Source organism: Alosa sapidissima, chromosome 21 (assembly GCF_018492685.1).
Source record: "Alosa sapidissima isolate fAloSap1 chromosome 21, fAloSap1.pri, whole genome shotgun sequence".
In the NCBI taxonomy this organism is placed as follows: domain Eukaryota; kingdom Metazoa; phylum Chordata; class Actinopteri; order Clupeiformes; family Clupeidae; genus Alosa; species Alosa sapidissima.
Window position 1 is genome coordinate 29,608,508 of NC_055977.1, and position 20,823 is coordinate 29,629,330.

The 20,823-nt window shown below is 41.3% G+C and overlaps 1 protein-coding gene across 4 annotated transcripts in view; it reads left to right on the top strand.

The window, feature by feature from the left end:
• Positions 1 to 286: 286 nt before the first annotated feature.
• slc44a4 (solute carrier family 44 member 4) overlaps positions 287 to 20,823 on the top strand; it is a 29,252-nt gene continuing 8,715 nt past the window's right edge. For 2 of the 4 annotated variants that reach the window (XM_042076793.1, XM_042076792.1), the window contains exons 1-12: positions 5,282 to 5,378; positions 12,901 to 12,949; positions 13,088 to 13,161; positions 14,676 to 14,754; positions 15,073 to 15,172; positions 15,950 to 16,081; positions 16,246 to 16,306; positions 16,421 to 16,532; positions 17,638 to 17,721; positions 18,290 to 18,402; positions 19,005 to 19,127; positions 20,507 to 20,606. In XM_042076793.1, coding sequence (XP_041932727.1) covers positions 5,297 to 5,378; positions 12,901 to 12,949; positions 13,088 to 13,161; positions 14,676 to 14,754; positions 15,073 to 15,172; positions 15,950 to 16,081; positions 16,246 to 16,306; positions 16,421 to 16,532; positions 17,638 to 17,721; positions 18,290 to 18,402; positions 19,005 to 19,127; positions 20,507 to 20,606 — 1,109 coding nt within the window. In that variant the 5' untranslated portion in view covers positions 5,282 to 5,296. Of the gene's footprint in view, positions 521 to 5,281; positions 5,379 to 11,408; positions 11,522 to 12,900; positions 12,950 to 13,087; positions 13,162 to 14,675; positions 14,755 to 15,072; positions 15,173 to 15,949; positions 16,082 to 16,245; positions 16,307 to 16,420; positions 16,533 to 17,637; positions 17,722 to 18,289; positions 18,403 to 19,004; positions 19,128 to 20,506; positions 20,607 to 20,823 lie in introns of those variants that run through there. The other 2 variants (XM_042076794.1, XM_042076795.1) reach the window with 2 other exon arrangements.

The window sequence follows — 20,823 nt, forward strand, 5'->3', positions numbered from 1 at the left end:
GGCAGGTAAATTAGTGATGCCGATCATTTTGAATGGTTTTCCATATCACCTGAGAAAATGTTGAGTCATCGGCTGATAAAGTTCTGTGGCACTTGAAAACATGTCTTTTCCCAGATCAAGTAACCTCAATCAGCGCCATGAATGTACTGCTAAACAATGTTTTAGTCATGAAATATACCTAATATTGTACCCACCAGATGGCGACATGATATGAGTCGTTGTCGAGACCCAAGCTTCCTTGAACCATAGTTTCCCTTAGAGGCGTGGCTACCTCCCAAGGTGCGCATCACAGAGCAGGTGTCGACATCACAATTGGTAACGAGCGCAGGGAACAAACGAAAAAGATTTGCCGTATTTTCATGCTGAAACCCCTGCTACTCAAGTCAGGTTTATTTTATTTCTTGGATCCATGTTGCCCTAAAGACACTTTTAACAGTTTCTACAGCAGAGAGGCGTTTTTAACGGGGAATCGAACAACTTAAGATGGGAAAAGACAAGTCTGAGGACAAATCAGAATATGGTGAGTTATTACCGCTAAGTAGCGGGGCTTAGGCATTCAAGGTGGTTGAGATTGAGCTCCCTTTTCTCTGAGTTTTTAGTCTTAATTTAGGCTACATAATGAATACAGTGAGACTTGATTAGGCTACTAATGTTATGAACATGATATCTTGTCAAAGACATGTAGGCTACTTGACATTGGTATCCTCACTAGGCCAACTACTAGGATTATTTTGAAGATGTTTGATTTTGTGCTCTTTATCGTGTTTTAATAGCGATTCAGCGTTTTGGGTGAATACCCGGGCTTGAGTGAAAACCATCTCTTAGACACCACTCAAGTAGGCCTATCAGGTCCTGTATAAGTATTAGCCTACTTTACCAGAGCAGTATTACCGGTAGTTCTCCTGGCATGGTTTTGTTCGCTTGTTATCTGCATAACAGGGAAATCGAGCAGGATCTATAGTAGCCTAGTGTAGTCAACAAATCTTGTGTGAGTGCGCTTAGTCACGTGTGTTGGCTATTTGGTTGACACAGTGACAAGAACACAATGTGGTTGGCCTAGGAACAGTCCCTACTTTAAACAGCTGTCTCGCTATCCGGCAAAAGATTCTTTGGACGCCGCCATTGGCCGAATACCGGCGCCCATTGACTTACATCGAACACATGTAAACAAAACGTCAATTATGTGCTCAAACTAACGCCGCTGACTTATGACAACAACCATTCCACTTTGATACGAAACTACATTTTTGTACAACATTTATCCAGCAAAAAATACTGAATTTGGATCAAGTAATGTGGAGAAATATCGATATTAAGAAAATTGCCGCTGCGTGACGCCGAGTTAATGGCATTTCCCCTTGTCCATGAGTCACGTATAACAGGTCACGTCGGTGGCCGTTATCCCTCACATGTTAGAGTAATGACATTCAAAAACGTACCTTTATATTACATTACAATTTATAAAGGAACGAAATGTCAACAGAATTAAGCAATATGTTAGCTGGATGACACGAATATTAGTTAGAAAAAACAAGATTTTTACCGTAATGTCCAGTGAAATTACATATGTTGTGGCGCTATTGCGCGGCACGGCCAGCAGATGACATCATTGCACTACAGGAACCAGGAACCAGCAATAAACCTAGACACTCGAGATTTTAGGGCCGTTGTCAGCCACAACGCACCATCTGAAAATCTGAATTGTGAAGTAGACCTACTTCATTCATTCCATGTCAATAGAACAAACCAAATTAAGAATAGGCTAGTAATGCAATACATACAATACATATGTGTATGCATAGATATACTGTATGTGTGTATATATATATATATATATATATATATATATATATATATATATCGTATTTTCCGGACTATAAGTCACACTTTTTTTCATAGTTTGGCTGGCCCTGCGACTTATAGTCAGGTGCGACTTACATATGAAAAAATTATATAATTGAACATGTTTTTAAATGTTAATTGATATTAACTGACATGAACCCTACATGAAACATTACTGTCTAGCCGCGAGAGAGCGCTCTCAAATGCACAAGTTCTGTGCACTTTCAGTCAGAGATTAGTGGTTGCACTATGCCTGAAACACACGTGCATACCTAAATCCTCAAATTACGGCCAGGATTCTGTTTGGGCCTCAGATTCGGACAAATAAAGGCCAGTAATAATTTTGTTTCAATTTAACTCATAAAAGAGCTCTTCTTAATATTTTATATTGTTGGTTGGTTTAATATTGTTGCCAATGAAAATCATTGTCTTACACGTCTCCAACACGTTGCTCTCAAGCTATCAGTTGCATGCCGCCCCCTTCTGAGTTTGCCAGAGGCTGAAGCAGTAACCTACATTTAAACACAATTGTTGCTGCCAGGAATCAGCCTACGAATTTTATAAAAAAGTAAATCATGCATGATTAAAAAATAACTACGGTAAATTTAGGCTGAATAAGGTTTCCATTTCAGCACAACACACGTTCCATGAATAAATGAAAGCGGATGCCTTATCTCGCAATAAGCAGATTGAAATCCCAACACCTTACATGAAACTTAATAGTGAACCATCAAATACCCCGCAGATTTCAGATTGCAAACTGCGGCCCGCGGGCCAGATCCGGCCCGCCAAGCACTTTCATCCGGCCCGCTGAGCATTTAATTTGGTTATCAGGCTGCTCGCTATTTTTTTCCTGCGATAGAGACGACGTTGGTTAGCTTTACTGCAAACTGCTTTTCACTCTCCTTAGAGAACGTTTACAATGTCAATGTCAAAACATCATGTTAAATAGAGATAACATCATGTTAAACTAAGTTAACTCTTAGTTATCTCCTTTGCAGCAGATCTAACGTGAGCATTATGCGATCCATTTAATTGGGAACGCGTCTGCACTAGGGGTGGGCATATCGATCCAAATATCGATAGTATCGATACCAACATTGGTATTGGTATCGGATCGATACCAGTGTGATGGGATCGATACTTTAATTCCAGTTCACTTCCAATATCTCTCAATTTGTTCAAAATGCATTGTTCCTGTTTCACCAAGGGCTAGCCTACAGTCAAGCAAACCATTCCTTTCACATCTTGCATGCCCGCTTTGCAATGTTTCGTTGCTGAAATGTTTGTAAATTATTAACAATGGGAATCATAAAATCATTAGCATATTGATGTTTTATTCATGTCATAAATCATAACACACTGTTCGGCCCCTACATAAAAGTATATAAACTGCTTTTAGTTACAAATATCAGTATCGGTATCGACAATACTGGCCCTATATTTAATTGGTATCGGATCGAAACCAAATTTTACAGTATCGCACACCACTAGTCTGTACTCACGAGAGGGAGAGCCGCAGGTTCCAGCTGGCTTGTCATTGTTGATAATTGATATCTCCTTATAAGAAACTTTTAAAGGGAAATCATGAAGGCAACAGTAGTTCCCACTACTGACCATACTTTACTACTTTTCATAGTAAATTATAGGCTATAAATAATGTATTTTTTTAGGTGTGTGGGGTGGGGTGGGGGGGGGGGGGGTGGAGATTGTGCGGCCCGCCGGCCAATTTTCAAAACCCAATGTGGCCCTTGAGCCAAAAAGTTTGCCCACCCCTGATGTAGAAGCATAGCCTGGCTAGCGCCACCACTTCTCAATAAGACGTGGTCTGGGAACCAAACGTTAATTTTCTCGTATTTGAAAAAAATGCCCAGATCCCACGGATGTCTATCAAATGCGTCTGTGCATAGCTCATCATCGTCTTGCTTTCCCCCTTGTTCTGTGATTGGTCCCCTATCTCAGGCGAAAATTTGCTCCATGGTCTCCAGGCTGCCTTAGCAGCGTGAATCAAATCGCGCGCAAGGCAGCATGGGAACACCCAGGCTAGTAGAAGCACCTCCTAGGCTATAATTTGACTTCAGCGAAGAGAGAGAGACACCCGCAAAGTGGTCCATGCGCGCGCATGTGTGTCTCTGCATCGGGTTCAATTGAAGTCGGAGATGGTCTGTCCAGTCAATAGTCCCGCATTCAGGCCGCTCCATTATTAGATTAATGTTATCAGAGAGCACTGTAACATGTGTGGGAATTTCTCTCATTATGATAGAGTTGTGGGACTTTTATTATTATGCTCAAGACTTAATAACCAGGGGCGTCACTAGACCTTATTCACTGGGGCACGTGCCTTAGTAAAAGTCTCCAGTGCCCCAGCACAATTCTAGCGCTGCTCTCGCTGGAAACGGCATTCATGAGCGCATCTCTGTGCCTGCTTTAGTCATGACTCGAGCCTGTCACTTACCAGCCAATAAAAAAAAAACAAGGGGAAAAAGAAAGGGGCCATAATAGCCGATCAGGAAATAGCACCTCTGTAGCTGGGTAAGATTGAACGCAACAACCAATGAAAATTGTTCACCTGATTCTTCCGAGTATTTCGTCCGCTGGAGATCGTCATATCACTTTTTTTTAATTACAAAGTAAGTCCTCCCCTGTTTTAATGTTACAACAAATTCACAACTTGTTTGACAGAAAAAAATGACAAGTTGATCGCTGTTAGAGAATGTTGCCCACATAATTAGCATATGTTTTTCAATGATTAGCGTCGTAGCCTACATTTAGCAACAGTTTACAAGCTTGTGCTCTCTCCCTCACACACAGACTCACACCATGCGTAGGCTGCATGCACACATGCAGACAATTAATAATGATTTATACGTATACTGGAGAGAGAGTCCTGTAAAAGTAGCCTATACTGTTTGTGAAGCTGTCCTACTGTAAAACTAAACATAGCCTGATAAACTGTTCAGAGATGGACATCAGACAATTCTTCCTGAACAGAGGCAGAGGGAAAGGAACAGTGAGGAGAGATGAGGAGGACGAGGGAGGTATGATGATTGTCCATATTAAAGGTAACATTTATGCTGGTAATAGCCAGTGCTGTGATTTGATCAATGGTTTAATGGTAAACTTAAATAAGTTTGCTGCATTTGTAAATGTAGCCTATAATACAACCTACACAGAATCAGAGTACACAAAATCAGACTCTGATTCTGTGTAGATTATTAGGCTACATTTGCAAATTATCACCAAAAGTCAGTATGAAGGCTTTAGTAGGCTATTTAAGCTACAACGAACTGCAGTATTGCCAGGATGACTACAGGACCTCAATTTTGACTAAAAATAAGCTACTCTTGTGTATGAAAGCCTAATAAATTCATGCAGTGAGTATTCAGCAGGCCAACTTATGCCTATGTGTTTGGATGTTGCTGGATAGTGGCTGCTACAACAATTGAGGGAGAGAATGCTGGAGGAGGAGAAGAGAGGGGAGAAAGAGCACAGGCTGGGCAGTCCAGTACCAGGCAGGAGAAGGCGGAGAGAGGCAGGCAAGAAATGGATGAGGACATGATGGGGGGCTAGACGTAAAGCCATTAATTCATATTGCGTGCACATTTAAATGTTTTTTTTTTTTTTTTATATATATATTGGGAGTTGGGGGCCTGTGCCCCAGCAAAGCTCTAGGTCTAGAATCGCCCCTGTTAATAACTTATGCGTAATACCCGCAATCCTGCACTGAAATTTAGGCCCTGGTTTTAAATGCGCATCTTTTTTTCTCGCGCTCTCTCGGAGGTGGCCAGCCGAGCAATTGTTCTGCTACCAGTTTGTGCCAATATATCGTCCAAAATGCTTGATTGCATTGCATTCGCCACATTTTTAGCTACATTTTCATGTACCACATCAGCATTTTTGTTCAGTGAATCTTTTGTAAATTGCTTCACAATTAGCGCGGGCACTCGTCAGCAGCCTTCGGCTTACTATTCACTCCTTCGTCTTCATTAACATTCCCTGTAGAATTCTAAATATTTTTGGCCTCTGTGTCCAGTTACATCTGTCTGTTCTTGGTCTTGGATTTTGTGAAATAAATTTCTAAATATCACCTGCTTGCTGCAGCTTTGGTCTGCACGTCCTATTAAAACCGGTCTGTGCAGTCTTTTTAAAACGCATCTTTTTCTCTCTCGTGGGCATTTAATCTGCTGCCGGTTTGTCACTCCACATCGCCCAAAATGTTTGATTGCATTGCATTCTCCACATTTATAGCTACATTTTCATGTACCACATCAACATTTTTGTTCAGTGAATCTTTTGTAAATTACTTTACAATTACTGTCGGGCCTATAGGCCGATCGCCTGGCTTGCGCTTGGGTCACGTCCTTTTAAAACCGTATTTTTCTCTCTCCTGAGCATTTAATCTGCTGCCAGCTTGTGACTCCACATCGCCCAAAATGCTTGATTGCATTCTCCACTAGCAATACAAATACAGAACAGGTCGTCGGTTTTACTGAAGTTATTGCTTGTAAACAGTTAGTGCTGCATGTAAACACACTTGTCATGCTACATTTATATGTGTGTGTGTGTGTGTGTGTGTGTGTATAAATAAATAAATAAATATAAATGTGTGCCCTCTCTCTCACACACAGAGAGAGAGGGCAATACAGAAGTTTTTGCTGTATGTAAACACACTTGTCACGCTACATTTATATGTGCATGTATGTAATGTGTTTGTGTGTGTGCATATATGCACACACACACACACATTACATATACATATACATATAAATGTAGCGTGACGAGTGTGTTTACATGCAGCACTAACTGTGTTTACAAGCAATAACTTCAGTTCAGTAAAACCGACGACCTGTTCTGTATTGCTCTCTCTCTCTGCTCTCTGTGTGTGTGTGTTTTATTTATATATATATATAGAGAGAGAGAGAGAGAGAGAGAGAGAGAGAGAGAGAGAGAGAGAGAGAGAGAGAGAGAGAGAGAGAGAGAGAGAGAGAGAGGTTAGTGCTGTATGTAAACACACTCGTCACGCTACATTTATATGTGTGTGTGTATAGGTAACACTTTATTTTAATGTGTCACTGTTACAGTGTACCTACCTAATTAGGTACAGTGGTATGGACCCTTTCAAGAGTTCCATTATCAGCATCATAGTTGGCCCCACAAGGCTTCCTTTTTAACATTCCATATGTTATCTTAATGCAGAGGAAGTAGATTGGGGCCCTAATAGAACGTTCAAGCATTGTTTTTGTTTTTATTGTTGAAAGGGTCTATAACCTGTGTAACAACATATACTATCAGGTACTATCATTGTACTTGCATTATGTATTTGTGGGTACCTACATATAAGCTTAGTTGTTACATTGTAATACTGAGTGCTTTTACAAAACTTTGCCAATTTGCCTACATTTTCATCAGAGGCAAAGAGCTGACCTGAGACCTGCTGGATGGGGTAAATGTGGTGATGATAGATTTGATATACAAGCCATTCTTAGGACTGAGCTGCCAATCTCTCTTAACAGGTACTGCATCATATCTACAAATATCTGTTCTGCTCTGCACAAACATAAGCAGGGTCTGATTTAGCGTGGCAGAATGCTGATTGACAATAACATGGTTCCCTGCAGTGTTTGGTGGATTCCCATTGATGTTTGTGCGTTCTGTTTGACTGTACATTTTATGTGTGGCATCTCATTCCTCAGTTGTCTAACATGTTTTCTGACGGCCACTGATTGCATTAGCAGCTGAAAAACCAACTTGTAACAAGGTCCCAATTGTGGATACACCCATTAACAGTCCTTGCCACCAATGACATCCGGATCAACTACAAACTTTTGATTGATTTTCAGTGTAATATGTTCAGCTCTCTCCCCCATCTTAATAAGTCAACATTATATGATATGACCCTATTTTTACATTATAGCCTACATATGTTATAGCCTAACCCTTATCTATAGGTGACTGATGAGATTCATGTTAGCATATATTCATTGGCGACACAATTAATATTGGAGCTATTTCACTGTCGCAGACCCAGACGTGCTTGGTAGCCTGGGCCAGCGGTCCCCAACCACCGGGCCGCGGCCGGGACATTCCTAACCGTGCCGTACCCTACGACAAGAGTTAAAAAAAAATGCATGCAAACTAAATTAAATTTAATTCGCAATAATGTCACGTTTTTACATGGCATAGGCCTATATGCAGTTGTTTGATTGCACGCATGTTTGCATTTTGCAAGGTCTATTTTCTTACGTCTGTCTGTCCCGCCTTCAACACTTTTACATATTGTCTTCAGCGCTGCGCACTGCGCAGCCTCAGGTCAGCTCACTTCACCTTCTTAGCGAGCGAACGGTAGTGTCACACGAAGTTAGCTAAACTGCTAGAATTAGCAACAAAAAACAAGCATCTTTAGCAGGTCACTGGCTGAGTGTTTGCGTTGCGAGAGCCGCTGCAGAGATTTCTTACAGAAAAAGTCACCGTTAGCTGCACATTTTAGTGATGAGGACTGGGTGTCAAAACTCGCTTACCTGTGTGATCGGGTTGCTTAATGACCTCAACCTGTCACTCCAGGGGAGAATGACGACTGTCTTTAAACTGGCAGATAAAGTCGCTGCATTTAAAGCCAAGCTTGATTTGTGGGGACGACGAGTGGTCCGGGGTGTATTTGATATGTTCCAAACAGTAGTGGGGGTTTTGGGAGAGACTGAGGCAGGGCCCTTTCTCTCGCAGCTGGTGCGCGATCACCTTGTTGCGCTTTCAAATGAGTTTGAGCGTTACTTCCCATCCTCCAAAGATCCACGGCAAACCAATGAGTGGGTCCGCAACCCATTTGTCAATATCCCGAATAGTCCTAACTTGACAGCGCAGGAGGAAGAGCAGTTGATCGAAATTGCAAATGACGGTGGTCTTAAGAGTGTGTATAAGGAAACCTCTCTGGCGGGTTTTTGGATCAAAACCAAAGCAGAATATCCCGAGATAGCCGTAAAAGCGCTGAAAACGTTGCTACCATTTCCCACCACGTATCTATGCGAATGACTGCAACTAAACTAAGACCAAATTGCGCAATCGACTGGACATTTCAAACACACTGAGGGTGTCACTGTCTTCCATCACCCCCAGATGGAACCTTCTTGTTGCAGGGAAACAAGCACAGGGCTCTCACTGATTATATTCGTAATGCACGTTTAGTTCCCATGTTTTGTTCCCATATTTTGTTAAGCATGTTTACACTTATATATGTAGCTTCAAGGTTCAATATTCATAGTTCATATTGTTCAAATTTCACTTCTTCAAGTTCACGTTTTTCACATGTTTAAGAGATCGTTACCTTCACTGTTCACACATAAAGAGCTAGTTATTTTCAAGTAATGCATGCACAACAATATGGAACATAAACGCCCCTAAAACAAGTGTAACCGTCGGCTCCTCGAGGCTTATTACTTAAACGAAGTTACAGCAGCTATTAGGCCCGAGGTGCAGTGAAATGGCGTCATCTGGTGGTCATACAATTCACCCGCTATTAGACCCGAAGTGCAGGAGAAGTGGATATTCAACCACGCCATCCTTCAGGTCGCAGCGACACGTAGGTGTACTTTATGTGCTGTGTCATGCTGCCATCTAGTGGTTGTGGAATATTTAACACCCATTATAGTTCTGGGAATAGATGTGCCCTCGAATAAATATTTGGGTAATCCATCTGATAAATTGTGTTTTTCTTTTTATACTTCATACCTTTATAAATTGAAGTGTATCATTAAGGTACCTTTTTCAATGTCATTACTCTGACATTCGACATTAGTCGACCATACATTTGGGCAATGGGCACATGGTTAGGGGTTGACAATTTGCATAAGATTTCTCCACATGATCCAAATTCTGTGATTTTTGTTGAATAAATGTTGTACAATTATGTAGTTTCGTATCAAAGTGGAATGGTTGTTTTCATAAGTCAGCGGCGTTAGTTTGAGCACATAATTGACGTTTTGTTTACATGTGTTCAATGTAAGTCAATGGAAGCCGGAAATCCATAAATAGCGGCGTCCAAAGAATCTTTTGCCGGATAGCGAGACAGCGGTCCACTTTAAGGCAGAAAGCTATGCGGTGGCGTAAAAATAGTGCAAGTTGCTCTACATAAAGTCACAACGCAAATATATTGTTTGTTTATGTCTTTTCACAAGTTATCAGAGTTTAATCAGAATCCTGAGAAAGCTGTTTGTGTGTTTGGAGGGTATGTTTGTGAGGCCTGCTGCTGTTGGGGTGATGTAAAAAATGAGTAGTGTGAATCTCTACCAAAAATAATGGTCAGGTGTTTGGAAGACAAACCCCCCAAAGCCATCTTTTGAGACATTGAGAAATGAAACATAATGAAAGTACTACAACACCCATTAACAGGCAAAATATTCCAGGAGAATGTGAGCATTAAGGCTCATGATGGACTTAAAGACAAATATAATTTTGTGTAGGCCTAAATATAAATATAACATGAATGTGAAACAAGACAGCTCTGGATGTAGGCCTACACTGCTGCTTGTGTCTCAGAGCTTGCATGTGTTTGTGTATGTCTATTTGTGGGAAGTCGGGTATAGGTAAATATGTTGACTTTTGTAACATTGAAGTTGTGAATTGTTTCCTGAAGCTTGCTTGCTCATGCAAATTAGCTGATGTAGATTCTCTCTCTAGCTGTGTGTTCACACTCTAAAACACAAACACACAGAGGTAACAGATATTGTCTTCATGAGGTTATGGATAATGGTGAACTTTAAATGTCATTGTACAACTCTGCAAATTCACCAGTTGTTATCAACCTTGTCGTCAATAAATAGTCAACCTTGTAAACCTCTTAACAGCCTCTGAGGACCCAAAAGGCAGATCAAATGGGCCATAACTTAGTCTAGGTTCAAAGTTTTGTGCGATATTCTATTTGTAAGCCATAAAAAGGCCTGAACATGTCAAGGTAATTTTTTCCACATTTGTTGAGATTATTCTAACAAACAAGCACCTGTGCAGCATTGAAATGTGATCCCTGACTGGACTTCACTCACAGGTGGAGAAACCGGTTTCACAGAGGGAGACTCAAATGTAGCATCCACTTTGCCAGCATGTTCCCTCAATACATTACACTTTGTCTGTGAAAATAACATAAAGATTGAAATGTTTGAGCAAGGCTGTGTCTGCTTGACACAGCTAGTTTGGAAGGGGGAAGGGTTTTTGGTTGAAAGTAATGCCAGAGAGATGACCATCCACTTGCAGGGGCAATGTATAAGGATATCAAAGGAGAGACTGGGCAGAAATGTTCAAAAATCCTTAGCGCTCAACACCTTAGTGTATGATCAACTGGGTGCTAAATCCTCGAGCATCAATATAAACTTTAGCAATAAAGGATGGCACTCCCAGATCTTTTTTAATTGCCCCACAGACGTTTCGGCCAAGACACTCTTCTTCAATTGCCATAATCACGCTATCCTTTATTTATAAAGTTCACAGACCTGAAATGATGTCAGTATTTTTTTCTCCACTAGCAATAACGGCTCTAGAGTTCTGTAAGTGTTGATAAACTTATTTTCTGTTTACTCTAGGACTAGTCAGTGCAAGTGTTCATCTGCGGATCAGCTGCGTGCGAAATCTGCAACTTTACATCTCCATATGGTTACCCCATCCCAAAGCTCTGCCAGGCCTGGCTTAGTGTATGGTGTGTGAGGAACAACTGTGTAGCCTATGGGAAATGCAGAATAGAATAATGAGTAGAAATACAGGAACACAATGCAGGTTTAAGGTGAAACAGGAAAGATGCTTACACATGCAGTAGTGAAACAAGGACAAGAACCAATTTTCAGTTCAAATTGCTCCCATTCTCTCTCTCTCTCTCTCTCTCTCTCTCTCTCTCTCTCTCTCTCTCTCTCTCTCTCTCTCTCTCTCTCTCTCTCTCTCTCTCTCTCTCTCCCTCCCATCCCCACTCCCATCCTAGTTCCTGTCACAATTCACCCTTTGCTAAGCCACACCCGAAAACCGCCACAGGCCAATCGTGGCTTAGCAACCCGTCACTAGGCACGGGAGGTCTGTCAAGCTTTTCGAGTTTTGCCATGTTAACCTATGGAGACTGAAGGCCTGTGGGTCATGAAGGGAACTTATTTGGATGTGTGGTGCCCTAACCCACGTAAAGACACAGTGAAATAACATGTTACACTATAGAAACATGATATAATTGGGAACACATATTGTTCTAACCGTAAAAAATGGCATATTGCATGATATTTCCATAACCGCGAGATACACGCTTCACGATAACGGCAAGAAGTTGTTAACAGACATTCGCCAAGATGTATAGCCCATCAGCAATCTATTTAAAATAACACCTGTTTGAAGTATCATTCATGATATGTTGTGGGAAGTACATAGCTTAAATGGTATGTTTCTTTCGTCCCCCATGCCTGTTCCATTCATTCTGGCCAGGAGAGTCGAATGAAACAAAATGCACATTCGACTTTTTGCTTAAATAACTCATGAACGGTTTTGTTCAGAGATGAAATTCCCACTGTATTTGCCAGAGGACAGATGTAGGTTGCTAGTGACAAAATATTAGCTTTCAGTGTGGTACGATGTCTTTGTAAATGACATTTCATTGAAAAGTCCCGGTTCTCCCCCTATGTAATAGACGTGCAGGGTGCTAAAGGTTGGACTTAGCGAAGGGTGAATTGAATTCCTCAGTATTTCGTGTTCTAGTTCAAGGTCCAGGTCACTTACTTATGGCCGAGGTTGCTGTCTGTGTTTCCTTGAAACAGTGTTACTTATTACCATACCACTACATACGAACAAACCCATTTCAGCTGCCAAGCAACAATAAACCCACCCTGAAAATAAACACCTGTCAACACACTATTTCCTATGTCATCATGCCTCCTAGCTGGAAAAGTGTCTGCCGACATGTAGGCTATTTCCATTTCTGTTATTGTTTTCAAATAGACTGTATATATATTTACAGATCTTTAATACCACATAATAAATCAACAGAGATATTCTTTAAGCTGTTAGAAACCAAGGGTCTGATAAGTTTTTCCTTCTTTGTTTCAGGGGATGCAGCACAGTATGACCCAACATTCAATGGACCTATTCATAACAGGTTTGTGTGTTGTGTGTCGTGCATGATGACCTAACAACAAAGTACATATTACAAAATGTAATGCGTTATAATTAATACTAGAATGTTTTCAGAATGAAGTAGCTTCATGTTTAAGGTGTTTTATGTCACTACTCTCAGGAGCTGTACAGACATCATCTGCTGTGTCCTCTTCATGCTGGTCATCGCTGGTTACGCGGTAGTGGGCATTTTGGGTAATGGAGCTTTTCTATGACATTAGTCTCCCCACTTGTCCTCCGTTTGTCCATTTCTCAGTTCTCTCTGTCCTCTATCCATTTCTCTCCCCTCTATCTCGCTCTCTTCTTACTTTCCTCTGTTCACTGTGGGTGTGTTCCCCGTCTGCACTGTTGACATCAGTGTCACAGCCCTCTTTATCTCCCCCTGCCTGTCAATCTCTCTTTACGACTGTGTGCGTATTCAGAAAAATGCAGCAGCCAAATGCCCTGGCCATGCTTCTCTATGTAAATGCAGCATTAGAGATGGAACGGTGAGTCCTCTGCCATCATTCAAAACAAACCACACTGTGATGTAAGAGTAGTGCAGCCCTGGCGCCTTCCTTCTGAAATGCTCATCCAAATCAGAGGATGCTACTCCAATTAGATGCATTAGGAGCACGGTTGGCGTGTGGTCATTAGACGCTTGGGCTGGTGTGGCACTATGAGTGTAATGCTAAAAAGGTCATGGCTTGACGCTGGGAGTGAATGGCAAATGGTGGCAGCAGTGTTTTATTAGCCAGCTATGTGTAGCTATTCAAATTCAATGCATGTAATAGACCCCAAACCCTTGTGAGCACAACTGGTAGACCACTATAATACCACAACAGCAGAACGCAGGACCAAGGGCTGGTCCTGCGTCCAATTGTGACCAATATAGCCTACACATAAGAATACATTCAAGACATTGGCAAGACATTATTGTGATGTTTTTTATTATTATTATTATTATTATTGTGAACATTTTTAAAAGGATTTTAATCATATTCTAAAGTTTTCACATGTTGTAGTGAAAGACTAAACTCTGGAGTGGGCATAATGCTTTTAAATCCAATGTGGTTACAGTGTGGCTTCATTTCTGATCAATTCACTTTCACTTGGCTTATGTGCTGGTCAGTGTAAGCTGAATTCTGCACCCTTTTTGTATGTAGAACAACAAGCATAATTCTGTGAAGCAGGATGGGGAAAGTAATATTGTGTAAAAGATTGTGTTGATGAGGAAATAACTGACACTATCCCCCTTTGAATCATGTTTACTGTAGATATGCCTTTGAACATTCACTGCAAGTCAAGTAGAGGTCAGTGAAAGGATAATGCAGAAATCCTAGTGTGAGATCTAAAACTGGAGTGAACCTGTAGGCAAGTGTCTTGACGTCATACAAGACCTTATTCTGATACCAGGAACACATACAATTTAGAGTAATATTCAACCATCTTCTATTCATCAGTGACAGAAGCGTGACCGGTCTAACTACTTCCTCCTAATGTACTAGTGAATAACATCAGTATATGACTAAGCAAAACATCTTAGTCACATATTAAAAGTCCAGTTTTGGGTTCAGCCCCTTAGTGGTTGAGGAAGAGATGAGCCCTCTTTTGAGATGTGTGCCATTTCAGCTATAGAATGACTGCTGTGGCATGTGTCTGTTTTGTAATAATGACCACACACACTAAATAGTCCTTGTATGCCTTTCCCCTCCCACCCCTTCATTTAGCTTGGCTGTATGGAGACCCCAGGCATGTTCTGTACCCGAGAAACTCTACTGGGATGTTCTGTGGCATTGGACAGAATGAGTGAGGCCCTTTTAATCTCTTTATACAATACTATAATCATGGGTTGTGCTGAACCATGGTATGCATGAACTGGCCTTTGTGTGTGTGAAATTGGTTCTGAAACCAAGCATATCAGTGAATGTCTCTGTATTTGTGTATTTTTTTTTTTTTTTTTTTTATTATTTTTTTTTTTTTTTTTTTTTCATTTTGTATTATCAAGACCAAGTAGTTCATGCTCTTGTAGTAATCTAGACTAAGTATTTGATTAGGAGTAGCCTCATGTTCCAGGATGTACTGACTCACTGCCCCTCCCTGACCCTGCCTTTCCTCCGCCACCAGAGGGAAGCCCAACGTCTTTTACTTTGACCTCCTCAAGTGTGCCACAGGAACAAACCTAATGGCAGCTGCCCTCAATGGCCTTCAGTGTCCCACTACACAGGTACAGTCTCCACACAGAGCCACACGCATGTCCTACCAAGATGGCTATCCATCCAGTGCAACTGTGTGACTACTATTTTTTTTTTTAAGTTAAAGGGAAAGTCTTGCTCAGAACTACTCTGATTAACAATGAAATGGCTGTTGACACTTTCTCGCTGTATCCAGTCGTTGCTGATGGAGCAACAGTGTGTTTATCAGCGTCGAAACGTTAGTCACTAGCACCATTAAAGCTTGTTCAAATTATTTGTGTGCTCTGGTCCTTCCGAAGTGGCCCAGGACCTGCTGCTACTCTGATTAATGTTGTTAACATCCCCAACGACAGTTTACACCCGTCATCATTTAAGAATAGACCCTAGGGTGTTGTTAGACTGAACTTTTCCTTTAATAAAGCACCACAATGTCAACTAACCACATTTGTGCTGAAGTGTCCTCAGGGCAATAGGCTATTGTTGAGTCAAGACGGAAGGCTTAGTGTTCAGGAGATGGGGGAACTTTTTGAGCTTTATTGTTTAGCAATCACATGACCACATGACCGAAGCCTAAAGTTCTCAACAGATAAAAATGTGTTGCCTAATATCCATAGTCTAACATTGACCGGCAACATTTCTCAAAAAGTTGTCCTGTGTGTGTGTGAGCACTCTTTAACCCTGGTGCTGGATCGGATAGTAATAGGTGTGTGTTTGTGTGTGTCTCTGTCTGTCTGTCTGTCTGTCTGTCTGTCTGTCTGTCTGTCTGTCTGTGTGTCTGTCTTATGTTTTGGATATCTTATGTTTTGGAGGTTTGTGTTGCCAAGTGTCCCAAAGAATTCTGGGCTCTTTCACTAGAAGCCTACCTCCCAGGTGCACAAGCAAAGAATTTTTTTCAGCAAGAGCTTTGTGTCCCATCATTTGACCTGGCCACTACCACTCTGGTGAGTTATAAACTGCAGAAATACCACTTGAATTTTAATGTCAGTTAGAATTTTCAATGTGAGAATGTTTAGGGATGGCAGTTCTAGTCACCTCTAGCTGTCCTTACCACCTCCTTTTCCACTATATGGAAATCTTTGTGCATAATGGCATCTCTGTCTCTTAGACAGTGGCGGAGATTAAGGACAGAGAGTTGTGTCCATTCTTCTATACCCCTACATCCCCAGGTGAGCTGCTTTGTATAGGGCTGTGTTCACTTGGCCCGTGTTCCATTGTCATAAGTATGCTCTTGTTGTAACTTGTATTACTTGTTGATCAGGTTTCCCTGTGGTTTTCTCCAGTTTTAGGAAGGTGTTTGCCTTCTCTTGGGTCACTCAACATAATTCCCACCAACTTCAGCATCCCTGGGATGACCATTAATGACACAGTGAACACCCTCAAGCAGGGATCTGGGTACAGCAGATTTACTTTCACTGTAATGCTTACTTTGATGGATGATGGTATTTTACCTCTTATCCCCAAACACACATACACACACACACACTTGGAGAGTTTTGTTGGTGTATAAATGCTTTCTCCTTTCTCCTGCCACCAGTGATGGGCCCCTGAATGAGTGAGTGACTCCGTAGTGTAGTCGTGTCCATGCTTCCTGTGGAACCCCCTCCATAGATAGTGCTTCTATTAGCATGTTTGTTGCTCACTGTCACTGTGTAGTTTGCTGTAGCTTCTCCACTGTGTGATTTTGCCATAGCAGCACAGAGCCAAGTAGTGTGTTGTGTTTTCCTGTCAAACCAGCTGTTGTTAGTTAATGTGTAGGTGCTTGCAGGGTTGGGGATTTCTCCTAAAGCTCCAGTGTCTCGATCACTAGTATAGTAGTAGAGAGAGCATCATTTACAATTCTCTTTGTTCCCTATTAGAAATGCTCATGTTCATGACTGGTCTAAAATGCGCTTGCATTGTGTAACGCCTGTGTTTAGATTTCTGAAATGCTTGTGCTTAAGTATAAATAAGTAGCATATGTGAGCGTAAAAACTATGCATCACCTATCAGTGCTCTCTGCACTGCTATGCTACTTCTGCTGTTACTCGACTGGTGGGTCATTGGTTTTTATGCACTTAGGACCTGACCAGCCAGACAATGATAATTGTATGCAGAAAGTGGCATTTCTATGTAATGCCAGTGACTGTTATGAGCTTATGCACTAAATAGCTGAAAAATCATTGTCTACTGCTGAGAACTAGGCTAATTGGGGCAATAAAGATAGTCACCATGCTCTAAACTATATAACCAAATGGTGTTGATCTCTTTTGGATATGAAAGGTTCTCAGGCATGTACTGTATTTACCAACAATTTTTATATCACTGTGCCATCAAGGTTACTTAGCACCCACAGTGGTACATTTCCTACCGATTCCTTGAATATTGGTGTGAGAAATAAGAGCCATGAAGAAATATGAGCATTTCAATTGTAGGTGTGTTGTGGATGCTACTTATAGATTTATTAAGCTCACATCTGTTAATTGCAGCTTTGATCCCTTTTCTTTTCACTCCCTGTTAGTGACGTCGTGTCTAGCTTTAACGCCAAGGAAGTTGGTGTCCGCATCTTTGAGGACTTTGCGTCGTCATGGCAATGGATCCTCCTGTGAGTGAGTTCTCTTGTGACAGAAGGCTTGTGTCAGAGCCGCATATATTGTGTAGCTGCACAGCTCCCTCTGGTGGTTGTTGAACATCATGTCTAACAATAATAGACATGGTGGTTGTTGAACATCAAGTCTAACAATAATACACAATAATGTCAATGCAATATCAATGATCAATAGCTTGATGAAAATAAACTATAATATACAAATTTGACCAAAGATTTTGTACTCAAGACTTTCCATTACCAAAACAAAATACTTATAACAAAATATATTTGAGGTTGCAAAATCAAATCAAATATATTACAAATTGTTGAACCACAACATATATTGGGTTAGTTTTGTTTCTCCCATAATGTGATTGTGTCACTCCGAGAGACATGAGGAAGAAAGATAAAATAATCCTTTGCTTCTGGTCAAGTCAAGCATTTTTGTCTGTGTGTTTCCTGTTCCTGATCAGGATAACCCTGAATATGAGATGCAAACATTAGTGAGCACCCCTGGCAGACAGCCAATGGCACTACTCTGTGAATTCACTTTTTGACCTGGCTCCTTCTCTCATGTCAATAGGGGGTTATTCATAGCCATGCTGGTCAGCCTGATCTTCCTCCTGCTCCTGCGCTTCTTGGCTCCCATAATAATCTGGGGGCTCATCATTGGACTTCTGGGTGTTGGCGCCTTTGGTAAGAAGAGTTAACTTACAGAATGTATAAGTACGTCATCTTTACAAGGAAGCAAGTCATTCAGAATCACATACCAGCATTCATACAGTATCAGTATGACGGCTGAAACATGTCCAATGAGTTAAACATTTACCAAGGTTAATTGGTTGAATATGGTAGTGCAGTTGACACAGCACTGAGCAAATAGTGATACCGAGTCTGTAGTAGTGCAGACAAGCCAGCCCACAAAGTACTTGACTGACAAGAAAAGCATTTTACTAAGGTCAGAGTGTGGTTGGATTCCAGATGTCAATTTGAGATACAAGCATGAACGGCAACATATAGCTTGCGCAAGGCCAAACTAACAACCTCTCTTTTTAAAAGCTTCCCTCTTACTAAGCTTGATAAGAGAACCATTGCACATTTAATTTTGAATTACCAGTCAACTGACTTTGAGTTCTTGTTTTGTTAGGCATTTTATTGGTTTGGAAATGTCAAACCCAGTTCTAAACATACCCACTCACATCCCACGGCCCAAGGATGTGTAATTCATATGTGGTGTCTAGACTCTTGACAACTTGGGTTTTGGACCGCAGAAAGAAACGTTTTTTTTTCCCCTACAGGTATTTGGTATTGCTGGAGAGAGTATGATGGATTGAAGAACAGTCAAGCCACCTTTCAGGACATTGGCTTCACCACAGATGTTCAAGTCTACCTACAAGTCAGAGACACTTGGCTGGCATTTTGTGAGTTCGCCACTTTAATGCACTGCCTTTGAGTTGCAAACATGAAGAGTTGATTAAAATAAGTCAGTGAAAACATAATTTCAGATATACACAGGAGAGCTGTTCAATTCCTTGTGCTGTAGGAAGGATCTCCTGCCAATCAACAACCAAGCCAATGCACAGCTGGCTGACCGCAGTTGCAAATGTGCCGTGGCTGACTCTGCTATAAAGCCTCTAGCTCTTTACTGCTGTAGTGTGTGCCTGCTATAAAGCCTCTAGCTCTTCACTGCTGTAGTGTGTGCCTGCTATAAAGCCTCTAGCTCTTCACTGCTGTTGTGTGTGCCTGCTATAAAGCCTCTAGCTCTTCACTGCTGTTGTGTGTGCCTGCCAGCCACATTCCCAGTACCAGTTCTACATACTTTGACTTCTTGCTTTTAAAGGTTTCCTCCATCACACCATCAGAGGGAATAGTTAGAGGATGCGTAAACGCGCTCACTCTCTGAATACAATACCATGTCTGGTCTCAAGGCAGTCACAACAATATACTGTGGAACTTGCAGTTGCCTTCTGGCATCCTCCAGGTGTTCCCAATCCTGTATTGCTTGTAGGGTATTGGGCCCGATGGCCAGGTGTTCCCAATCCTGTACTGCTTGTACGGTATTGGGCCCGATGGCCAGGTGTTCCCAATCCTGTACTGCTTGTAGGGTATTGGGCCCGATGGCCACTTTTCAAATGAAATCCTACTGCCTCTGTCATTTGACAGGAAAGAGTTAACCTCGGCTGTCTTGCTCTCAAGCAAACACGCCAGGGACTTTAAAACCTGATTGTCTCTCGGTGTACCGACACTGGATCAGGCAAGTTTTATGACCAGACAGAATATGCTTTTATATGTCTATACATAGTCTCTGCCTTCACCAACCCATTGACTGAGGTTCTGAATGTAATGCAGTTAGCATCCATGGCCCAAAGCTCTCTCTAGCTGATCTCCCTCTTCTGAACACCATGCCAGTTCATCCATTGTCCTTGTTTCACTTGAGATACTGTTGTTGAACGTCTAGATTGTATAAAATGTATACTTTTACATTTATTAAATTTCCCCCCAAAATATATTATTATGTGGTATTATAGTGTGTGTGTGTGTGTGTGTGTGTGTGTGTGTGTGTTTATATAGGGCCTATATATTAAGAGACCAATTTTTCTGATGTCGTCCTACGGTTGCTCAAATGAGTTGACGGTCATATTCAAAATTAAGAGACCACTGCCAATTTGAATATGACAATCAACTCATTCCAATGTCACTCAGCAACTGTAGGATGACATCAGAAAAATGTACAGTGGTCTCTTATTTTTTTTTCCAGAGCTACTCACACACACTCTCTTTCTCTCTGTGTATGTTTCAGTGATCATCCTGAGTGTAATTGAGGGGATAATTCTTCTGACTCTCATCTTCCTACGGACTCGGATCTTCATTGCCATTGCCTTAATCAAGGAGTCCAGCAAGTAAGAGGGCACTACCAGAACACTGATCTCATGTCTGATATACACTATTCCACTACAGTCAGGGATGTAGTGGAGGCTAAACGCAAGTAAACACAGTTTATCCACCTCTGAAATTTCCGAAATAGAGTTTATCCACCTCTCAAAAAAGATTATTTATCAATTGCAACTTTTAACATAAAAAAAATCACACTGTATTATTCACATTCACAATATGTAC